At 38.6% G+C, this 22,937-nt stretch overlaps 1 protein-coding gene across 1 annotated transcript in view; it reads left to right on the top strand.

Moving 5' to 3' along the window:
- Ca-alpha1T (Ca[2+]-channel protein alpha[[1]] subunit T) overlaps nt 1-22,937 on the top strand; it is a 183,117-nt gene that overhangs the window by 90,870 nt on the left and 69,310 nt on the right. The window contains exon 3 of the mRNA XM_089734129.1: nt 3,409-3,813. Coding sequence (XP_089590255.1) covers nt 3,585-3,813 — 229 coding nt within the window. The 5' untranslated portion in view covers nt 3,409-3,584. The remainder of the gene's footprint in view (nt 1-3,408; nt 3,814-22,937) is intronic.

Here is a 22,937-nt window from a genome sequence, read left to right as displayed (position 1 = left end):
TAACAACGTATTAGCGGCTGTACCGCTTTATATTCACTTTTTTCTATATCTAAATAGCTGACCCGGCAGACTTCGTAGTGTAGTCTATTAATAAAAGACCTAAGCTTTTGTATAAAATAAACTTAAAACAATCAAATGGAATCCGTCCGACGGGGGGGACATCAAACGGAAAACAAAATTGTTATTTTTATTTAGGTAATTCCGAGCATTTTCATATTTATCTACCTTTTAAACCTTCTCTGGACTTCCACAAATAATCCAAGACCAAAATTAGCCAAATCGGTCCAGTCGTTCTCGAGTTTTAGCGAAACTAACGAATAGCAATTCATTTATATATATAGTTATATAGATAACAATAATCAAAGCATATTCAAACATTGAGATTATATCTCACCGTAATTAAATCTAAAATGTATGTCTTCCAGAGGGATTTGTTTTTTATTTTTGAACACGCGTTACGTTTTTCTCTATCACGTTCTCTACTCGACGTGTACAAATGTATACAAGAATGTAAACGTATGTACGAAATGAGATATGCATAAAAGATAAGTGTAACATGAGTAAACACATCTTGCACGACCAAAAATACTTTCGATTGAGATGATGTGGCCCACATTAAGATTATTTTTTGTGCTGAAATTGGACGCAGACCTGCCTTTCGCCGAAATCAGCCCAGATGATAAATGGTTATTGCAGCTTATGAAGATCCGTAATGCCAGGGGTAAAAAGATTTACAAGTTCGTATTGAGTACAAAGTTCATCAAGAAATAAATGTGGGAACAGTCAGTTTTAATGTCGGCATGTATGTATTTCAATAGACAGTTTCGGGGACCACAATTATTTTAGAAATGTGTAATCGCATATTTAAAACTACTAACATTATAGTTTAATGGGTCGGATGGTAAGTCGTTTGTCAGAAGTAATACAACAACAATAAAAAAAATGCGAGATTAAATCGTAAAAGTAATATTTTTTATGTCTACAACTCGTGAAAATGGAAGAAATTGTGTGTTTTATTGTATTGCCAGATTTTAGATTCAAAATATAAGTAAACAAAAATTTACGCTTTAAAATTTACCAAATACGTAATTATATTCTAGTTTCCATTTATAGCCGTGGATGCTAGATACTCTATTTTGTTATGTGTGTGTAGCTAAGAAGGATGTTCATGAATCCCGTTTTTATGTTATCACAGGATTAGACGTAATACGGTAATTTGAAGGGATGGATCACATTCGTAAAAGTTTAATGGTTGTTTCGGTGATCATAATGTTTTCGCTTAATGTCCAAATTCAGGGATATACTCTGTGGTAGATTTTGTTTTATTACAGTAAAAGATTCATGTCTGTTTTTTTTTAAAATACATTCCGCAACACATGCCTTCAATAAAAAACAATATTTTTAATGTCACGTAATACATGGCAACAAAAATGTTCATCGTACAATTGCAAGGACAATTACAGCGAGAAAGAAATTGGCCGAGCCATTCTCAATCGATGTTCCGTCAAACAGTTAGTTATTGATTTTTATTTAAATAGAACACTAAATTAAATGAATTTAAATGTTTTACCCAGAACATTTTTACTAAGCTATAGTTCGCTGGCTCGTTTTTTGAATTATTTTGACTATTCTGTTTGATTGTTTCAATACTGTACAGAAAGTACTGGACATATATTTGGTATTATACTGGTATATTTTTTTATTTTTAATACTCCAATACATAAAATTGTTTAATCATGTATTGTGTTTTATTAGTCACCAATATGACCAGAATTAGATTAACTGCCCTTTCGGATCCTCTCAAACAGCTCTGGGTGCTTTTAGATATTCCAAGCACCTGTCCTCGTTCTCGTCTAGTCCAACAAAGAGTTCGACGTGCAACTTAACCCATTGATCTCTCGCCGGATCTTCTCAGTCGGTCGCGGTTCTGATCCGGTGGTAGATTCAGCGAAGCGCTGCTCTTACTGATGGGCTGATCAAGGCTACTGGCAACAAGAGAAAAAATATCATATTATTAATAACATAACTACTGTTTTTCAAAACAAATCCCGCACGCATTTAAAACATTTTAAAATGAAAACGTGGATCTTTACTATTTTTCTTATTCTCACTAACATAATGAAGGATCTTATAACACAAACTATAAGTGTCATCTTATTTTATAATTCATACTTTCACACTTATAATATTACTGTAATTCGATCGTGAAATCGTCGAGTCATTAAACATGTTCAAATTATACAGCCCTTCATAAGTAAGAAGAACACGCAACAATACTACCTCCATAAATATTTTATTACTTCCTTTGTGTACACGGAAAACTCGTTAGTCATTTTGGTCGTAGTAATTATTCAGGTATTAATTTAACCTATTCTATGTGAACTGTTTGAGGTAATTACTAGGTATCTTAACCTTATGGTTGAACTTTATTGGCCTTACGGCCGGATTACGGTTATAGTATCACTGTTTTTGTGGCGCGTAAGAAAAGAATATGTACATATGTTTGTATATGTATGTATATATTTTTTCTCTTATTATCAAAAAGGAATGAACCTATCAAAGGACTCTATGTACCACCCTTGGTTGACTGGCAGAGAATGTCTTAGGCATTAAGACCGCCACTGTAATTGTGTGCATAAAGTTAAATAAATAAATAAAAGTGGAAGCTTTTATTGCACGACATCAAAACAGGAATACCGGGAACCACTTTGAGACACCAGTTTGGTTTCATATCGGATCAGATTTTGAAGTTTTGTTACAGAAATAGGCAAGATAGTTTTATCTATACATATGAGTACACATGTAGGTTTATAATTGTTGCGAGTTCATTGCACGATTTGTCTTAACATTAAACAAAGCCTTGTAATGGCTCGCAGCATTCACATTGTAGTATCTATGGACTCTTTTAATCACTTAGCACAGCGTAGATTGTCTGTCCGTCGGTCCGTGTACAATAAACAATGGGATGGCCTTCATTTCGCGTCTGAAACTCGAATCAAATCCTTCGTTTTTTTTATTGCTTAGCTGGGTGGGTGAGCTCCCAGCCCACCTGATATAAAGTGGTTACTGGAGCCCATAGACATCTACAACATAAATGCGCCACCCACCTTGAGATATAAGTTCTGAGGTCTCAAGTGTAGCTACAACGGCTGCCCCACCCTTCACGCCGAAACGCATTACTGTTTCACGGCAGAAATAGGCAGGGTGGTGGTACCTACCCGCGCTGACTCACAAGAGCTCCTACCACCAGTATGAAACAAGTTTGTACAAAACGTAAAGCTTGATCTTTTTTTTAACGCTTTTTTTTTCCAAGCAAAACGATTAACAAAAGTCACTAATAACTCACTCTGCGCCTTCTCATGCAACGGTTTATTCGATAGACTAATAGTTTATTTTTTTTTGTTACAGATAAAAGAGTTACCAGTTCGCGCTCACCTCAATCATGGAGTTCCTCGCCAGCACAGTGACGGAACGATCAAAACATTCGCTTCAAACACAAACCGATTCGTATGTGTATAGTTAAAAACATCTAAGATGTAGTATAAGACTGTTCAAGTGATAAAATGAGCTTATAAATTAAGTGGATGTCGAGAGAAATGCCTTACTACGGGTATCGGGACGGGGGAGAATCGGACACTAGTGGGGGATGCTCGGATTCCGACGGGGTGGAGTCGGATTCGGAAGGAGGGGTGAGCACGGAGAGTTCCGTGGACCAGGGCCTGCCGTACCCCGGTTTCACTCCTGTCGCACTACGGTATTTGACTCAAGACACAAGGCCAAGGAGCTGGTGCTTGAAACTCATCACGAATCCATATCCTTTTCAATAAAATATTAAATAATTAGCCTACATAAGTACATACAATTTCAGATTACTTTCATCTTCATATATGTAAATAACAGTGAAGTTCCAGTTTTGATTCCGTCATGACCTAATGAATGGGACGGCCGGCTTACTTATATCGAAAAAACGACTTTCAATTCTGGAATATTACATACCTGACACATCTCAAGAATTACTTCTATGATGGAGAAATTAGATGACTTAAAAATAAATCAAAGCAAAATAAAATTCGTAAGACTCTGTAAACGCATCGCATTATGAACCCTTACAGATGGATACCACCATCTTATCTACTTTGACGCTAGTAATGTTTCACGTGGTGGATGGTGGAACTGATATAATGATGCCTATGGGCTCGTCTATTGCAATAATATTTTTTTTTGTCTTTGGAAACAAAATGTCATCTTCATCGTCTACAGACGTTCACTGCTGGAGATAGGCCGCCTCCAAGGTTTGTCACAATGACCTGCACAGCCCGCATTTAGATGACTCGCATGACCTTCAACAGGTCATCGGTCTACCTTCGTTAAAGCCTACCCACCCAACACCTTCCGGTGAGCGGTCCGAAGAGAAGTCGCCGCCATTTGTTCTTCGAGCAATGTGCTCTGTTAAATTGCTATCATTATCGGATGCTATCATTACGGTATTGTAGCTTTTTCGGCTTATTCGCGAGGCTAGAAGCCTTCAAGGCTGCGCACCATAATGTTTGTAACAATTCTTATACGTGGTTCGGAATTGAGATGGGTCTATAGTTTTTTCAACGATTATCATCACCCATTTCGCAGTATCACAACTACCAGAGTATTACCGCACTTCTGGTCCATGCTTGAGGTATCTTGGTAAACAAACCATGCAAAATCCAAAATGCATCTTATTCTACATATATTACATCATCATCAGCCTGCGGCAGTCCACTGCTGGACATAGGCCTCCCCCAAAGCTCGCCACTGAACCCGATCTTCGGTTCTACGCATTCAGTTACTGCCAGCTGCCTTGCGCAGGTCGTCGCTCCATCTAGCAGAAGGGCGTCCTACAATACGTTTGCCGGTTTGCAATCTCCACTCCAGAACACGTCTACCCTAACGGTTATCAGTTCTGCGACATATGTGACCAGCCCACTGCCACTTCAGCTTACTAACTCTGCGAGCTATATCGATCACTTTGGTTTTTGCCCGAAAGACCTCATTGCGTATTCGGTCTCGCAATGACAAACCAAGCATAGCTCGCTCCATAGCTTGCTGAATAACTTTTAGTTGGTGGACTAGTCAGTGTCCACGTTTCGGCTCCGTAATCCTGCGGAAATCTCCTGGCCGGTAACGGGCAACAGCATTACCGGTGCAAGGCACCGAGTACTGCGATCACCAACCCGCCTGCCAAGCGTGGCGATTACGGCATAACCCCCCCTTATGGCAGCTACAAATAAAAAACGTGCTAACCATATATTACATATTAAGCTTTAAAAAAATCCAATTCAAAATTGCTAACATTAAAAACGTCTCAAATACCTTTAAAAATTTTCAATTAGGATTTACGAAGCGTGATTAGTCGCTCTAAAATAATTTTCAGCCAAAACGCCTAGATACATCAAACATCCATTTTCATGTTACCGTACAAAATTCAATTAGTTCATCAAAATTAAACAACGTGTTAGACCTTCGTTAGTACTAAAAAAACATTGGGCTATTTTAATCTGTGGCGAACTGGATTATAACAGACTTTTACGTTTATTAAAAACACCCAAAAACCCGTAGTATAAACACGTATGTGAGCTCAGTACTGTGTACATCGCACAATGGAGTACTCATAGACGCCCGGAGATTGTGATGATAAACAGACACTAAATAATTTATGATTACTATTAAAAATGTATTTTATATTCGCATGGAAATAATCTTTTACGCGTCATCTTTAGAATGGCGACGTGAAAACTATGTTAGGAATTTTCCTTTGTGATCGGATGCTTAACGAAAATTTTATTTGAAAATATACCAAATATTTATGATATTACCAAACGAATAATACCTGAATATGGAATGAGATTGCTCAGGTGTACTTAACACGTAAGCACTGCTCAAATGTGTATGAGAGGGCGCACACACGCCCTCAAGTACACAAGCAATTTCTTACAAAATTTGTTTCAAAGCCATGCTATAAGTCTATTGTAATTCAGTCAAAACAGTTCATTGAACCAGGAAATAAAGGTTTTCATGAAGATTGATTACATAATTTTCCTAGGCGGGCCGATGATTAGAAAGAAACCTTTAGAAGACTACGATTTTGTCCACGGATTAGGGCGAGTCGCTATCAAATTACGAACCTGCATTTCATTAATCAAGAGTTTCGTGCATATCATTTTACGTAGAAAGCTGTATTGATATTGTACAGAAAGTACTTTTAAAAATTGTCGGTTTTAATCAAATTTCAATTAATATGGAATTTAAGAAATCTGCTCTCCTTTCCGTGTAACTGAGTCTTAATTTGTCCCAATTTCAAAATGTCCGATCAACTATAAAATAGGCAAAAGTATACCTAAGCGAACGATTACATAAAAACAATATTACCTTGGCTCAATATCCTGTGCAGAATAACACGGTTATTATTATTATAATTTTTTCATTTCACTTTAAGACATACAATATATTATCTAAACTTTTTCTTTTAAACAGTAGTCGTAACCTGCATGTCAAAGTCACATCACTCCCTAATCGAAGCATTTTAAAATTCTGTGGCATAGATGAATCTTTTATATTCTAGAAAACATAATCGTTAAGCTTCTGCTCCTAGATCTAACCAAGATTTCTCACATATTCAGAGGGATTCGCACAAGCAAAACATTAATACTATAATATTAAACCATACAAGTTATATTACTGAAACAGCCAAGACCATAAATGGAATCTCACGGGGCAATGGGTGTTTTGTTAAATTTACTGCCCGCGTATAGCGAGAATTACTATACCTATACTTGTCTAGATTGGTTTACAATGGCGGCCAACTGTGTCTATGTTGACCTGAACTTCTAGTGTAGTTCACACACACTATCCAAACAAGACCACGGCGATTTAACATGCACAACGGAGCTGAGAGTTTATTAAAGAGATACTGGTAACACTTTGGAATTACAAATTAATGTAATAAACTTTGTACCTAATATTTCATAAAGTATGTAAGGATTTTTTTTATGGGTGGACGAGCTCACAGCCCACCTGGTGTTAAGTAGTTACTGGAGCCCATAGACATCTACGACGTATATGTGCCACCCACCTTGAGATATAAGTTCTAAGGTCTCAGTACAGTTACAACAGCTGCTTCACCCTTCAACCGAAACGTATTACTACTGCTTCACGGCAGAAATAGGCAGGGCGGTGTTACCTACCCGTGCGGACTCACAATAGGTCCTACCACCGGTAATTACGTGAATTATAATTTTGCGGGTTTGATTTAGTTACGTCTCTTATCTGGCAAACTGTCTACAGCCTATCTGGAGGGGCTGGCAGCCGTGTGAGTTCCGGCTTGAGAATTAAATTCGGTTTATCTATACTAATATATAAATCTACAGTGTTCTTACGGATTTTCCGTTATAACTACTAAACCATGCATCCGATTGACTTGAAACTTGGTATTCATGTAGAAATATTTATATGAGTGTTGGACTCCCTAATAATATTGACAATAAATAATAATGTTAATTTTAAATCTCCAGCGAAGCGGGCAAGTACGGCTAGTTTAGTTCTATTTCTGTAGTCTGGTGCAAATAAGTCTAATATTAATATTAGAACAATCAGCCCTCAATAACTATAAAGTATGAATGAAAGCACGCGAATCTCATTATTATCCGATCACAAATACAAAACTAAGCTGTTCTTAGATATTACCCGGAATATAGTTTCATGGACTGCGCCAATCTTGAATGCACGTGCTTTGACAAACTGTAAGAACTGTTCAAAGGGAATGAGAAATGAATAAGGCAGCAAATGTATGCAGTCCTTTCCCGAGGCATTTCTATTTGATGCTTTTCGTAACCTTGTAACAGAACAGGATGAAAGTATATATATATATTTGGGTTATTCAAGAAAAGAGCATATTCTTATCTGAAGGGTAGGCAACGCACTGGCGTAAACGCTGGTGACCGTGGGCGGCGGTGAATCACTTACCATCAGGTGACCCGTCTTGCTCGTTTGCCTCTTAGTTGTTATAAAAAAAAAAAAAAAAAAAGTACAGTTCAGTGGAAAGAAGTATTTATTTTTAGTATTTTTTACTAGTGGTAAGACCTCTTATGAGTCCGCACGAGTAGGTACCACCGCCCTGCCTATTTCTGCTGTGAACCAGTAACGCGTTTCGGTTTGAAGGGCGGGGCAGCCGATGTAACTATACTAAGACCTTAGAACTGAAATCTCAAGATATCTCTAGATATCTCAAGGTGGGTGGCGCATTTACGTCGTAGATGTCTATGGGCTCCAGTAACCACTTAACACCAGGTGGGCTGTAAGTTCGTTCATCCATCTAAGCAATAAAAAAAAGTATCTGACTTTATAGGCTTGCCGTTACTTTTTTTTTTTTGGTCAGGAGGAAATCGCCGCACTTACTAAAACCTCCTGTCGCTCAACAACCAACGTTCAAACCTCGCATGAAACAGAACTCATGAAGAAGCAGAGGGGGGAAAGTGAAGCGTTTAGTGCGGAGCACATCTCTTCCATCACCTTCCCCCTCGGGACGCCGGACCGGCGGTCGTCGGCGCCACGACCACCAGCCCTCTCGGTCGGCAGGCTATCCGAAGCCCGCCTAGATGGCGCCGGTTAGAGTGAGCTATCCTACGGAATACCCCGCTGGACCAGAACCAGCGTGGGTCGAGGATAGCCGGCCTTCCATCACCCGGATGCTCTTGCGTAAAACGCGTGCAGAGCAGCTTGCACGTCGTCTTCTTAGGCCCCCCTTGCCGGTCCCCAGACCGACATGTGAGGGGGACCCGAAACACTTAGAGGGCCAGGGCTTGGGCGAGATCCGCCTCCCTGGCCCCCGCTCGACGGCGGCGGGATTGTGCGTCTCTCACGCGCCCCGCCACCTCGTCGAGCATCGTCGTCGTCGCCGAGCATCGATGTCACAACACTCGGCAACGACAAGTCGTTTCCTATTTTTGCGACGAGGACACGGCGCCACCCCTCCCATGCGAGGCAGGCAACGAGCGTGTGCTCCACCGTGTCCAAGTCGCAATCACAATGGTGGCACTCTGCCGTCGGCTCGTCTCCGATCCGGTGCAGGAACTCACCGAAGCAACTATACCCAGTGAGCACCTGCGTGAGCCGGAGAGTGAGGCGTCCTCTGTCACGATTCACCCAATCCACAAGGACCGGGCGAATCGCCTCGACGGTCCTACGACCGGCCGAAGGATCAGCCAGCCGTCTGGACCATGACTCTAGCACGGACCGCCGAGATTGGGCCCTCCGCGCTCTGACCACACAGGGGCTGGGACGCGCCACGCCCCGGGCACGAAGGTCAGCCCGCTACTGATAGTCAGCGGCGAGCGCCTCCGCTTCCAGAACCCAAAGCGGCGTCCCAGCCAGTACACACGCCGCCTCAAAGGAGATGGTGCGATAGCCACGAATGACCCTGACCGCGATGGTGCGTTGCGGCCGTTGTAGCAGCTTCGCCACCCCCGCGGCCAGGGACTGGCCCCACACTGCGCCCCGTATAGGGCCATTGATCGCACCACCCCCGTATAGAGACGGCGCGTCACCTGGTCAGGCCCCCCGACGTTGGGCAGAAGCCAGCTTAACGCGCCGGCCACTCCCAACAAACGAGGGACCAGGTTCTGAAAGTGAGCACGGAAGGTCCAACGACTGTCCAGGATGAGGCCGAGGTACTTCAACTGCACCCCGACCCCGATAATTACTTTATGGATGACGATTTTTAAAAACCAACAAACTACAATGATTAGAACTATCAAATTTGACACTTCTAAATTAATTAAATTTTAATAAAACTGAAACAAGCTTTCAAGAACAAATATTTATCAAAAATAATTAGTTTCAAGCGAAGAGCTTTATGGAAATTCTTCGGAGCCATTAAATATTTGATCTCCGTATGATTTAAATACCTTACAACAACACTCATTTTCTCATCAACAAAGCTAACCTAAATGTTTTGACATCGTTTCATCAAACAAACACTTGAAACGGTCAATATTGTGAATCATCACGGAGTTATTTATGTATTTACATTTAATTTTTGTTCTGAGAGACAGAAACTAAATTAAAAGTGAAATAACCACGGCGCGGCTGGCTTTAATTGTTGTGACCGTGACCTCGTTCCGCAAAGACCTAGAGCTCGACAGATATAATCTAGGCCAGCCTTTCCCAAAGTGTACAAGTACAACAAGTACACCAAGTAACGCCCCCTTGTGGGCACTGCAGGCCTAAAGAGGGGCGGTAAGAGACCCAAAAAAAGGGGCGTTGTGTAGAGGCTTGGGAGGAGATTTGTAATTTCATCTAGGAGGACTCTTAAATACCGACTTAGCTATCGCTAAAGTGGTTTTAAATAAGGTGAAAAAAAGGGGGGGGGGCGTTCAAAAATAATTTTTTTCTCAAAGTGGGCAATAGACAAAATAAGTTTGGGAACCCCTGATCTAGGCTTTAGATGATTTAGCTGTTTTACGCTGCGATTTTTATTCAGAATTAATTTTTTTTTTCTTTCAAAATTAGAATTACTTTTTACGCGGCTACTTCTAGAATATTACACAAGGCTCTTACTAATGAACCAATTTGGAAACTCTTTTCAGTACCCTCAATTGAGGCAGAGACGTCTGTGCTTCTGGCATGGTTTTACTATTTGTTACTTTCTATGAAACACACGTGCGTATTAAGGCAAATACATTTTTCAGGAATATCCATTTTAGAAAAAACCAAATGTTTTTTTATTCTGATCTTATGGATTTTTTTATTGAATTCACGATTAGTCTACCTCTTTATATTTAATTAAGCAGAAAAATACTTACAGAATTACTATAGACGTATTTTAATTTTATAAAAAACGATGTGCACATACATGGTGTCGAGCATTATGATACATATTAAGGCACTTTCCAATATCATCATCGTCCCCCACTTTTCCGCTGCTAAATACTGATCTCTCCTAATTTGAGCTCCTTTGTCAAACCCTTGTCATTTACGAGTATATTAATATGAACGTTGACGTATGCTAAAAACCTTTATATCGTATAACCGGGTATAATGGTAGTTCATAAATACATTTTTCACTAGTACTTTCTCCGGTTTTCACTAGACATAAACATAATTACAACTAATTTTACGGTTAAATCTCGTGCTGTGAATACAATAGCGTAGTTACACAACAGTTTGCACCATATTCAAATAATATAATGACTATAAAGTCGCGAGATTAAGCTGTAAAAATATGTTAATTGCTAATACATTTACTAATGCTCAAACGAACAAAAGGAGAGAGGAAAATAGAGTAATTTACAAAAGTAATATACGTAATAAAATATAAGTAGAAAGAAATTTAATTCCATGTAATTTTCTTCTTCTTAGCATACTCGAACTGACTTCAAACCAAAAGGACATTCTTCTTTCGACGCGTAGGCTTTTTTGTTTAAATTTTATATTATACGTATATCATATTATACTACATGAAATTCAAGAACGCACTGAAAATCTAGTATTGGGTTATTCGTCAATTCGTCAACAAACCCTTCAATAGTGTAGTCGAAAAAATATTCCAATTTAACAAAAAGAAAAGTTCAAGACAATAACAAATACAAAACAAAAATGTGCGTGAAAACCCGGAGTTAACTATCATATAAATTATGAAAAACAAATCTGGTTAATATCAGAAGTGGAGCGTGTGGGCAATGAATCTTAATTGTTTTATACTATGGTACAAGACGTGGGCGCCTTTTGTTGGAACACCACAATTTGAGGGATTCCTTTCATCTTCGAAATCGAATTGAGATCGGGATTAAATTTTGATTCAATTTCGTATCGCGGTCACCGTTCCTCAACTCAAAGACTTTTCTGTATGAAAAGTAAAGTGTACCGGAAAATTATGGGTTCCGTTGAAACGCAAGAAGAAATCCAATACTTTCCTCATTCGAAATATATTCGTACATCTCCCCGGTATTTCTTATTCGTAATAAATGAAGTATGTGAACTCTCGGATCTGTACACTTGAACCGCGTACGACGTAAAAATTTAAAATTAACTCGCAACCTATTTGTTCGTTCAACGTTATTATTAAGCGTGAACTGTACGCTCTTTGGGGTTCGGCAAATTTCGCTAAAATGTGTTTTGTAAATATTATCTGAAAATATTTTTTTTTTATAACGAGTCCACGCCGGCAATAAAACTACACTGCCTTATCAACGTGTGGCTATCAAACGTTTGGGTACTTATGTTTATTGATTGATAGGATGCATAGGTGATAAACATATGCATTTGTTCAATCAAACAATAACATCGATAGTGTCGCTTATTACTAAAGTTTTTTTTTTAAATTGATTATATGTTTGGACGACCTCACAGCTGCCGTAAATGCCGCCACCCAACTTGAGATATGAGTTCTAAGGACTCAGTATAGCTACAACGGCTACCCCACCCTGAAAACCGAAGCGCATTACTGCTCACGGCAGAAAATGGGCGGGGTGGTAGTGCCTTCTCGTGCGGACCCACAAGAGGTCCTACCAATAGTAGCACACCAGTAGTAAAGAACACTCTAAAGGGCATTGCTTAGCTGAATTTGAGACTACAATCTTACGTCTCAAGGTTGCATTCACATTATGATGTCTAATCTAGGTAGGCAGCAAGCTTCGGATTGTCGATAATCCAGTTCCCATGGATGGCTCGGAACCTCTGAGTCTGCGGACGGCCTTCGCTTTTCTTTGCATTTTTTACTGTATGTTCCATGGGGAGTGCTCTGAAAAATTGTATGAGATGATACGATCATCTCGTTTTTACCATCGCATCGCCCGCCACCGGAGTAGAGTTCATCCATACTACATGGAGCCACTTCGGTCATCCATAGTACGTTTCCAGAGATCTTTTTTGCTACGTACCATTCGGCTTTGGAATGAGCTCACACGGTGTTTCCCGAGTGCTATGACATACCCTTCTTCAAACGAGACTTGTGGAGAGTACTTAACGTTAGGCAGCGGCTTGGCTCTGCCCGTGGCATTGCTGAAGTCCACGGGCGACGGTAACCACCATCAGGTGGACCGTATGCTCGTCTTCCTACAAAGGCAATAAAAAAAAAGCTTCATATTCTATCACGAAAAAAAAACATATTTATTAAAATCAACTTACAGTATTTTGTACGTAATAACAGAACGCGGTGACCGAAAGAATTGCGGACGCTAGTAGTAAAACCGGCCAACGCAACGGATACTTAGGTGTGTGGTGGCTTACGGCTTCCTTAATTACGTTTGTTATACGAAATTCACATCGAATAGCCATCGTTAATTTTTAATAACAGTCGTTAGGTGCTAATAAAGGTATTACTGGTTTTACTTTGGACGTGACCGTCAAACATTTTTCGTGGTCAAGAAATAAAAGTAAGACTTGTTTCTGCTTTCCATTTTTCGCTGTGAGCGGTCGTATTTGCATTATGATTTCTGTATCCGTTTAATAACCGTTTAAAATCAGATTAGGAATGAATTCGTCTTTACATTTAATTGATTATACTATCATAAGACTTAGCAATGATAACAATCACCAATTAAGTAACAAGCATACAAGTAAAATTAATGTCTATCAAATTTTAGCTTAGTTCGAAATTTTATAAAATTTGCTTAAAATCAACAACCCATTTTTTTATTAATCAACAACATATAATATTGGTTAACTTAAATATTTGTTACGAACTTTTTCGAACTCCGATTTTTTCCTTTCAAAACAACAAAGCAGACAAAAGAGAATTCCTATGTAATTAATATCTGCAGCTTTCAAGGAATATTCAAATCTTAATTGACGGTGTAATAAAAACATATATGCGAAAACATATTGAACACGTGCCCCAAATCCTTTGGTCGTGTATCACACACGAAGATTCGTTTATCATAGAATAAAAAACAGCATCTGATAAGCTGTATACTTTCATTCGTTAACCAAGGAAATGAGCTTAAGAACACCCATGTGTGATTTAGTGTCAACACTCCCATTTTTTTTTTAATTTGTTACTTATCTCAGGATAGACTCGCTCATAGAGGCATCATTACCGGGCGGCTTATCTATTATGCAAAGTATGCCTCATTTCAACTTCCTTAGCCCGTATCCGTTCGAAAACTGTAACACAGCCAAAATCATTGCATTCATTTGCATTTATGACTAGTTTATAATATTTAGGATACGAAAAAGATTTTCAAGATTTTTAATGCTCCTTTTTTTCTTCCCTACCTATTCGCTGGTAACCTAAGGGGCAGATGAGCTCACGGGCTCAACCTGAGACAACTTGCTAACATTATCCCTAGCAAGAGCAGTGCTTCGCAGAATCTACCATTGGATCGTAATAGCAACCCACTGAGACGATCTGGCGAGAAACTCAGTGGCCGAACATTTCATACTTTCATCATCAGGCGTATAAAAAGGAATTATAAATAAAATCGCCTGTTTGTAGTATTGTATCTACGTATTTTATTCGCACTGCTTTCTCCCAATTTTATTCATCAAGTGTTCTATTGTGAATTAGTGACGTGTGCTGAAATTTATTTAATTCCGAAATAAATGTAGTACATACAGACAGGAGACAATAATGCACTGGCAGCTTGATTTTTTCAGTCAGACGTAAGTACGATGTAATGTGTACAAAAGAGGCCATAATCGGAGGTTTTATTGTCTCAAGAAATCACCGGATTTCTGTCTAACAATTGGGCGCGCTGGGCAGAGCAAGCAGGCCTTCAACCGACTTACAAACCTGTCGTTTAACAACCCGTGTAAAAACCTTATATAAAACAGAAGTGGGAAGCAGGTAGAAAGCAAGACCACGATGCTTAACCCACCGTTGACCACCACACTCCCACGGGAACCTACTTTTGATACCCCTAGATCTCCGAAAGCAGCCTATCTGAAGTCCAAGCTGACGATAATTGATGACGGTCTCACGGTATTTTTTTTTAAATTATGATGACCGCGGATTCTAATCTCAAAGGTGAAAGCCTAAGCGACTGTTAAGTGATTTGGTCAAGCAATCAAAACTCTTATACTTTACATCTTATACATTTGTAAATGAACACTTAACGGTAGGCAGCGGCTTAGCTCTGCCCCTGGCATTGCTGACGTCCATGAGTGACGGTGACCACTTACCATCAGGTGGGCCGTATGCTCGTCTGCCTACAATGGCAAAAAAAAGTCACAGACAATATACATTACTTATACGGCTGAAATTATATGCAAACAATTTAAACCTTTAAGAGGATTATTTCTTTAGGGCTACTTATATAAAAAATATAAGTATATAAGTAAATAATCCTCTTAAACGTTAGCAAAAATGAATACACGTGCTTTGTAGAACACTCGGCGACTTTATGCTTAAAAAACACATGTAAACAGATTTAAAAAAAAAAAAAAAATTATCTATGGAAACATTCCCGAAAAGAACCGATGGAAAGTTAATCCGAACGCGCTGAAAAAGATTAATGTACCGTTTTATATTTTCACGGTTGCTATGTCTATAAAATTGTCCATAACAAAATAAACAACGCCACTGGCGTATCTCCAACGTACGAAATGATAACGTAACGTTTAAATTGTTACAGTTTGACGCAAAGGTGTTGTTTGTGTGCGTAACATACAATATGGGATACAACAAAACATTTACTTGTGATATCGGTAATGTTAATGCACACGAGATTGTTACTGTGCACAATAGAACTGCCAAATTGTGCCGCGACCAATCATGCGTTAGATCTCGTGGATTAGCTTAGCCGTTATTTTAATGTTATTGCAACTTCAGTCTTGTATGGCGACCTTTTTTTCCTTACCTATGCTGATAGCCTTCAAAGGCTATTTCAGCTTCTCCTTGACGTGTAGGTGAGCTCACGGGGCTCAAACCGGAGTGTTGCTAACATTGGCCCTAGCAAGAGCAGTGCTTCGCAGAATCTACCATCGGATCGGAAACGCGACGCACTGAGAAGATCCGGCGAGAAACTCAGTGGGCTGTGTCTATGGGTTAATTCACTCGTCGAGCCCTTTGTCGCGAGCGACGGTTTCGGTGAGAACGGTGACCGGTGCTTGTGGTACCTAAAAGCACCGTTACTGGATCGGGAGGATCCAGGTTTGAGGTTTGAGCCTCGTGAGCTTACCTACTAGCCCGGTGACGCTGATATAGTCCCCTAGACCATCAGCTTAGGCAGGGACGTCTTAAACTAGGATGGGGCCTTCGGACACACAAGAATTTGAGGCCCTTTTGGAAAGTAAAAAAAGCTAATTATAATTTAAAAAAAATACTGATTATGACCATTTATTATAGTTAATCAAATACAGTATGATATAATATGTCATTAATGATATTAGAAAGCTGCTGGTTTTTTGGTTACGATTTCGATAACGGTTTCTTTCGGGATTTCTGTTGAGCAAAATCTTCTATTATAGGCATAGTATATGCCTTGTAAATACCTTCTGATTACTGATTTGTGAAAAAAGTGTAATGTGCCCGACAAAAATGTTTTGAGAATAAACGTGTGACAGAAATTGTCGGTCTTTCGGGGCCCCCTGAGAATGGGGGCCCTGGGCACGGGCCTCGTGTGCCCTTATGGTAAAGACGGTATTGAGCTTAGGAAGGAAAAAAAAGAAATTAACCTTGTTAGAAGTCGCATTAAAAGTTTCACTTCAAAAAGTAACTTAATCTATGTAATATATATACATGTAAAGAACTATCACTGTTTTAGTATTTATTCAGAAATACTCTAATTAACGCAAAAATCAGGCCCGACCAATATATTGATAGTGGCGCACTAAACATGTGTAATACTCGGATTCGTGGGATTATGAAAAATCTGCTAATCGAAAATAAAAAATGTTAATAGAAATATATGTTAATAGACAGTTGGACTCTTGATATATGCTAAATCTATGATTTAAGTTAACTCGCAATTTGATGACTAAGCAAAATACAATGTATTTTGTAATAGTTCCAAGTTTAATATATTATATTTTTCGGATCCATTTTTTGATTTCTCTATATTTAAGGAGGATTCATTGGGTGCCAAAAAACCCGTTGTCACAAACATGCACATACTAAATTAAAAAATTAAAAACTGTATTGAAGATAAGAAGGCACTCATCCAGCATTTATGAAAATTATATCAAGATATAATTTTTAGTGGCTTTGGGGGCAACCGAACATATGGCCCACTCGATGCTAAGTAGCCGTCATTGCTCGTGAATTTCAGTGTTGCCAGTACAGAGCTAAGCCTCTCTCCACAAGCCACAAGACAAGATGTTTTATATTTTAAGAAGTAAAATACAATTAAGAAAACAAAGCACACTTCACCACTGACATCCTTTAAGTGAATTTTTAACTTGAAACATTGGAATATGCAAATTAAAAAATAAAATGAAACCTTGCTTAAATTGAAATCACAAATAAAGCACAAAAGAAATTTCTACTTTAAGTCAAATATCATTAAGGTTCAAATTCGCTGAATCTCAAAATACTCGTTACATTTCCAATGTCGAGTGCTCTAGACAACTTGTATCTCGTGAAGCAGTGAAATTAGGTTGTACACTCAAAACAGGGTTTATAACTGGAAAATTAGGTTCTTACTATTTGTTTGTGTTACATCCTTGGAGTCCGTAGCTCCCCTAATATTTTTACAATTTGCAACCTCTAGGATAGATAAAATAGGGATGACACGTTTCAAAACGAGAAATAATTATTCACATCCAGATGCGAAAATTTCATTTGAACAAAATTAAAGTTTAGTTTAAATGGAAAAGAGAAGTTAAAAAAAGCTTAACAGGAGTCTGTTTTGTTTTCCATTGTTATCTATTTACCAAAACTGTAAGAAACGTAATCTCTATGTATAAAAATGAATTGTTGTTCGTTAGTCTCGCTAAAACTCGAGAACGGCTGAACCGATTTGGCTAATTTTGGTCTTGAATTATTTTTGGAGGTCCCGAGAAGGTTTAAAAGGCAGATTAATATGAAAATACTCTGAATTAAATAAAAATAATAATTTTGTTTTTCCTTTGTTGTGTCCCCCGTCGGACCGATTCCTTTTGTTTGTTTTAAGTTTATTTTATACAAAAGTTTAGGTCTTTTATTTATCGATTGAGGCACTACGAAGTCTGCCGGATCAGCTAGTTAAAACTAAATATACAGCCAAATGTACTTCATGCTACATATATCGCACTCCATTCGATTGCAGACGACCCGAATGAAGTCACGAGCTAAAAGTTTCCAGTACCTACACAGAACTGCTACAACATGGCGATACGAGTTTCAGTTTAAGAAGTTTAACTAGACGCATCTGGCTTAGAGGGATTAACAATTTATCAATCTCAAACAACATTCGGAGCTAGATTAAAACCATCAATTATATATTACGAATGTAAGTTAGAAACTTTAACACAACTAATTTTTTTTAAAACATCGTAAATTCTAGATAAGAGATTTATCTATACATATAAATAAAATTGGAGTGTCTATTTGTACTATTGAAATAACCGCTTTTTACTACGTGCATATGAATATATATATATACGGCACATACACCAAAATAACATTTATTATAATTTTGTCTGTCTGTCTGTCTGTTTGTTCCGGCTACAGACAAACAGACCATTTAATGTTTCCGCCTGTCTGGAACGGTTGGACCGATTTTGACGAGACTTTCACTGATAGGTAGCTGATGATATAAGAAGATACTTTTTGTGGGTGAGTGGGTAGTTGTGTGTTGAAACGAAAATACTGTGTTTTTGTGGAAATTGTGTAAAATAAGAAAAAAATACGGCACCATTATTTATATGATTTATTCTAACAACTGATTGTACCTACCAGCTGGACAAGTGTTATCCTTACAATTAATTACTTCTACACACTTCACTGCTCTGTTACTATGAATCCACTTGAATCTTCACTGGCTGAGATGTCAGAGCTGTTTAATGCACGTATGGCGAAGTTCGAAGCCCAGCTCAACAAGTCTCCAGAACCATCAACCACATCATCAAGTTTGGCATTGGAATTTTCGTCATTTCGGGCATTCATTACTGAGGCACTTAATAACTTGCAACAGCAGGTGGAGATGCTCGCGCGCATGCAGGATAATACAGAGACTCGCAGCCGTAGAAAAATGTTGATCATTCACGGAGTAGCTGAGACTAAGGGTGAGCAAATTGAACAGGTATTGTCTAATTTCATAGGCAGTCATCTTGCTTTGGCCGAGTTCTCCTCAGCTGATATTAGAAGATGTCACCGTATGAATAGATTGTCAACATCCGAAGGCTCTCGTCCCATACTGATAAAATTCCAAACGTATGAAATGCGCAGTCAAGTTTGGTTTTCTAAAACAAAACTAAAGGGTACCGGCTTTACTATTTCGGAGTTTCTGACGAAAGCGCGGCACGACATTTTCATGGCTGCACGGAGTAGATTCGGCACGAAGAAGGTCTGGACCAAGGATGGCTGTGTCTACATTCTGGGAGCGGATGGCATCAAACATCGCGTCGTTACACATCGAGATCTTAATCATCTTCAAAAGAACACATCGGAGGCAGTCCCTGAGGTTGATGCTCATAAGCGTGCTGTTACAAAACCGGCTGTGGTAAAGGCAAAGCGCGCTGCTGCTAGAAAGTGATAGTGATAATCTTGCTTCTTGTTTGTTTCCTTTCTTGTGTATAACAGGATTAACAGGTGACAAAGTGAAATTAACTTTCCTTATAAACTTTTTAATTATTATTTTTTATGATTTTTTTACATTTTATCGTTAATTTTGTTTATAATTTATAATATTAATAATGTAGTATTAATTTCAAACTACCTGTTTTTTGGCTTATAAGTACCTAGCCTTTTGTCGGTAGGTACATTTAATTTTAAATTTAAATATTTGAGTGACAGTGACAGTGCATGATATTGACAATTTTTAACTGTCAACTTTCAAGTGGCAAAAGGATCTTCGTCTATACAGCTAAATTACACGTATTAAGTTTAAAGCGAAGCTTAATAAAGAAAACGTCGAGATGAATTTAAGTATACTGTAATCTTTTCACTGCTACTCATGCTTCTGATTTGTATTTCTTTAATTTTAGTTTCTTTTATTTATTTATTTTGTTTTCTTTTTTTCTTTTTCTTTTGCTTTGTATTTACTATTTAATGTTTTCATTTTCTAATAAGATTATACTACCTAATTGCTACGTATATTTTATATAGGTATTCTATTTTGCTACTTTGATTTTCTTTTATTTTGTTATTTTGTTTGTCTTTTGGCTTGTTTTGTCTCTATTATAGTTAAATTAATTTTCATAGACACTTTCCCAGTTGGTGGGTATTATTAATTTGTATATATATTCATAACCGTATTGATATTTTGATATTGTGTATAATATATATATATATATACTTTCTCTACTTATATGCTCAACTCAACAGATACAAGTGAATCTGAAACTTTTTATTCAGCAAACAGCGACAACAGCGATATTAGTGTGCCTTCTTTAGCAGAAACATTGTCTTCACGGTTCTCTGGTGTTCCTAGGAATTTTAATGTCGTTCATATCAATGCCCAGAGTATTCCGGCTCATTTCCCTGACATGCTGGCAAGTTTTGATTCTAAGAATATCCATGCTATACTTGTGTCAGAATCTTGGCTTAAGCCATGTCTTCCGTCTACATCTTATACCATTCCTGGTTTTCAACTTTTTAGGAACGACCGTATTACTGGTGGCGGTGGTGGCGTTGCCATTTATATCCGTTCATATTTTAATTGTACAGTTGTTAATGTATCGGCACAGCCTACACCGCCATGTGCGGGCGAGCACTTATTTCTTGAAATAGAACTTCAACACACGAAGATGCTACTTGGTGTTTATTATTGTCCTTCGTCAAGTATAGATTTTTTTACTTCTTTTGAAACTTTGCTAGAAAACATAATGCCTTCATATACTCATACCATTATCATGGGTGACTTTAACACATGCCTCCTTAAAAATAATTCTCGCAGTACTTTATTTCACTCGATGATCGAATCGGTAAATTTAACTATTCTACCGTTGAACTCGACACATCATTTTCCAAACTGTGCTCCTTCACTTCTTGATCTTATTTTCGTTACTTCTCTTGATTACGTGGCTGACCATGGACAATGTTCAGCTGACGCTTTCTCATATCATGATCTCATTTTCGTCTCATACAAAGTACGACCTCCTAAGGCTAAGTCAAAAATTCTTCTGCTGCGCAGTTTTAACGGTATGGATATTGAAAGTCTTCGAGAAGATGCAGGCAGCATTGACTGGACTGCTTTGACGTGTTCTACCTCAATCAATGAGAAAGTTGATCAGTTCAATGCAAAATTAACTGGTCTATATGACAAGCACGCACCATGTCGACCAGTAAGAATAAAACATTTGCCAGCGCCGTGGCTTACTAATGAAATTAAAAGTATCTTAATCAAGAAGGCGGCTGCTAAATTAAAATATAAGAAAAAACCTACCCTCGAAAATGGCACAAATTATCACCGCATCCGTAATCACTGCAACAGGGTGTGTAGGGATGCACAACGCCAACATATCCATAGTGCTGTCGAAAATGGAGATCCAGCTAAAGTCTGGAAATTTCTTAGATCACTGGGGATTGGAAAATCACAACATAACACTCATTTATCTCATTCGAGTATTGATTTATTAAATCAACATTTCTGTGCGTCGTCCGATTTTGATGGGACAACTAAATCAAAAACATTAAATCATATTTCATCTCTTCCAGTCCCAAATTGCTCTCCATTTGTTTTTAATCACCTAACGGCTTGTGATGTTAAGCGGAGCATATTATCTATAACTTCCAATGCAGTTGGAAGTGACTGTGTCGCCCGTAATATGATCCTTCCTATCCTGGACCAAATCCTTCCCGTTATCTGTCATATCCTCAATCACTCATTATCTAGCGGCATCTTTCCAAAGGCTTGGAAAGAAGCACAAATTACACCACTGCCAAAAAGTCGAATCCTATATCCTTTTCAGAATACCGTCCAATTTCCATTTTACCGTTCCTTTCAAAGGTTTTAGAACGCTTGATTCACAACCAGCTCAATGAGTTTCTTACAAGGAATCAGCTTTTAAACCCTTACCAATCCGGCTTTCGTCCTGGTCATAGCACAGTCACAGCCCTGGTGAATATTACGGATGCCATCAGACTTGGCATGGAGAGTGGGAAACTGACGGTGTTGGCATTGCTGGATTTCAGTAATGCATTTGGCACCGTTGATTTCGACATACTTCTAGCCATCCTTAGCTCCATTAACATATCTCCGACCGTGGTTGATTGGTTTCGAAGTTACCTGTCTGGTCGCCGACAGCGTATTCACTGTGAGAATGCCTATTCTTCATGGTGTGAAACGCACGTAGGTGTACCGCAGGGTGGCGTTTTATCCCCTTTACTTTTTTCAATTTTTATAAATTCTATTTCTATACAACTTACTTCTTCCTACCACCTGTATGCAGATGATCTACAGATCTATACACAAACTTATTTGTCAGAACTGACCAACGCGATGAAGACGCTGAATAATGACTTATCAATATTATCCCGTTGGAGTAATTCGCATGGATTGAGGGTGAACCCGTCGAAGACACAGGTCATTGTTGTCGGCAGTTCAAGATTGTGCTCGAAAGTGAAATGGTCGCAGCTTCCGGCTATTTTATTTGATGGCGTACCAATTCCTATCAGCGATACTGTGAAAAATTTAGGAATCTTAATTGATAAAAACCTTTCATGGAACGCTCAGATAAAAGAGGTTAGCCGGAAGGTGTTTGCAACAGCTGGATCTTTGAGACGGTTACGAAATTTTCTTCCAACTGCCACTAAAACTGCGCTTGCACAATCTCTCCTTCTTCCAATTCTTGACTACGCCGATGCCAGCTATACTGATTTAACTGAA

The sequence above is a fragment of the Bombyx mandarina genome, chromosome 17, assembly GCF_030267445.1.
Source record: "Bombyx mandarina strain Sakado chromosome 17, ASM3026744v2".
Lineage (NCBI taxonomy): Eukaryota > Metazoa > Arthropoda > Insecta > Lepidoptera > Bombycidae > Bombyx > Bombyx mandarina.
This window is presented reverse-complemented; position numbering and strand designations above follow the sequence as displayed.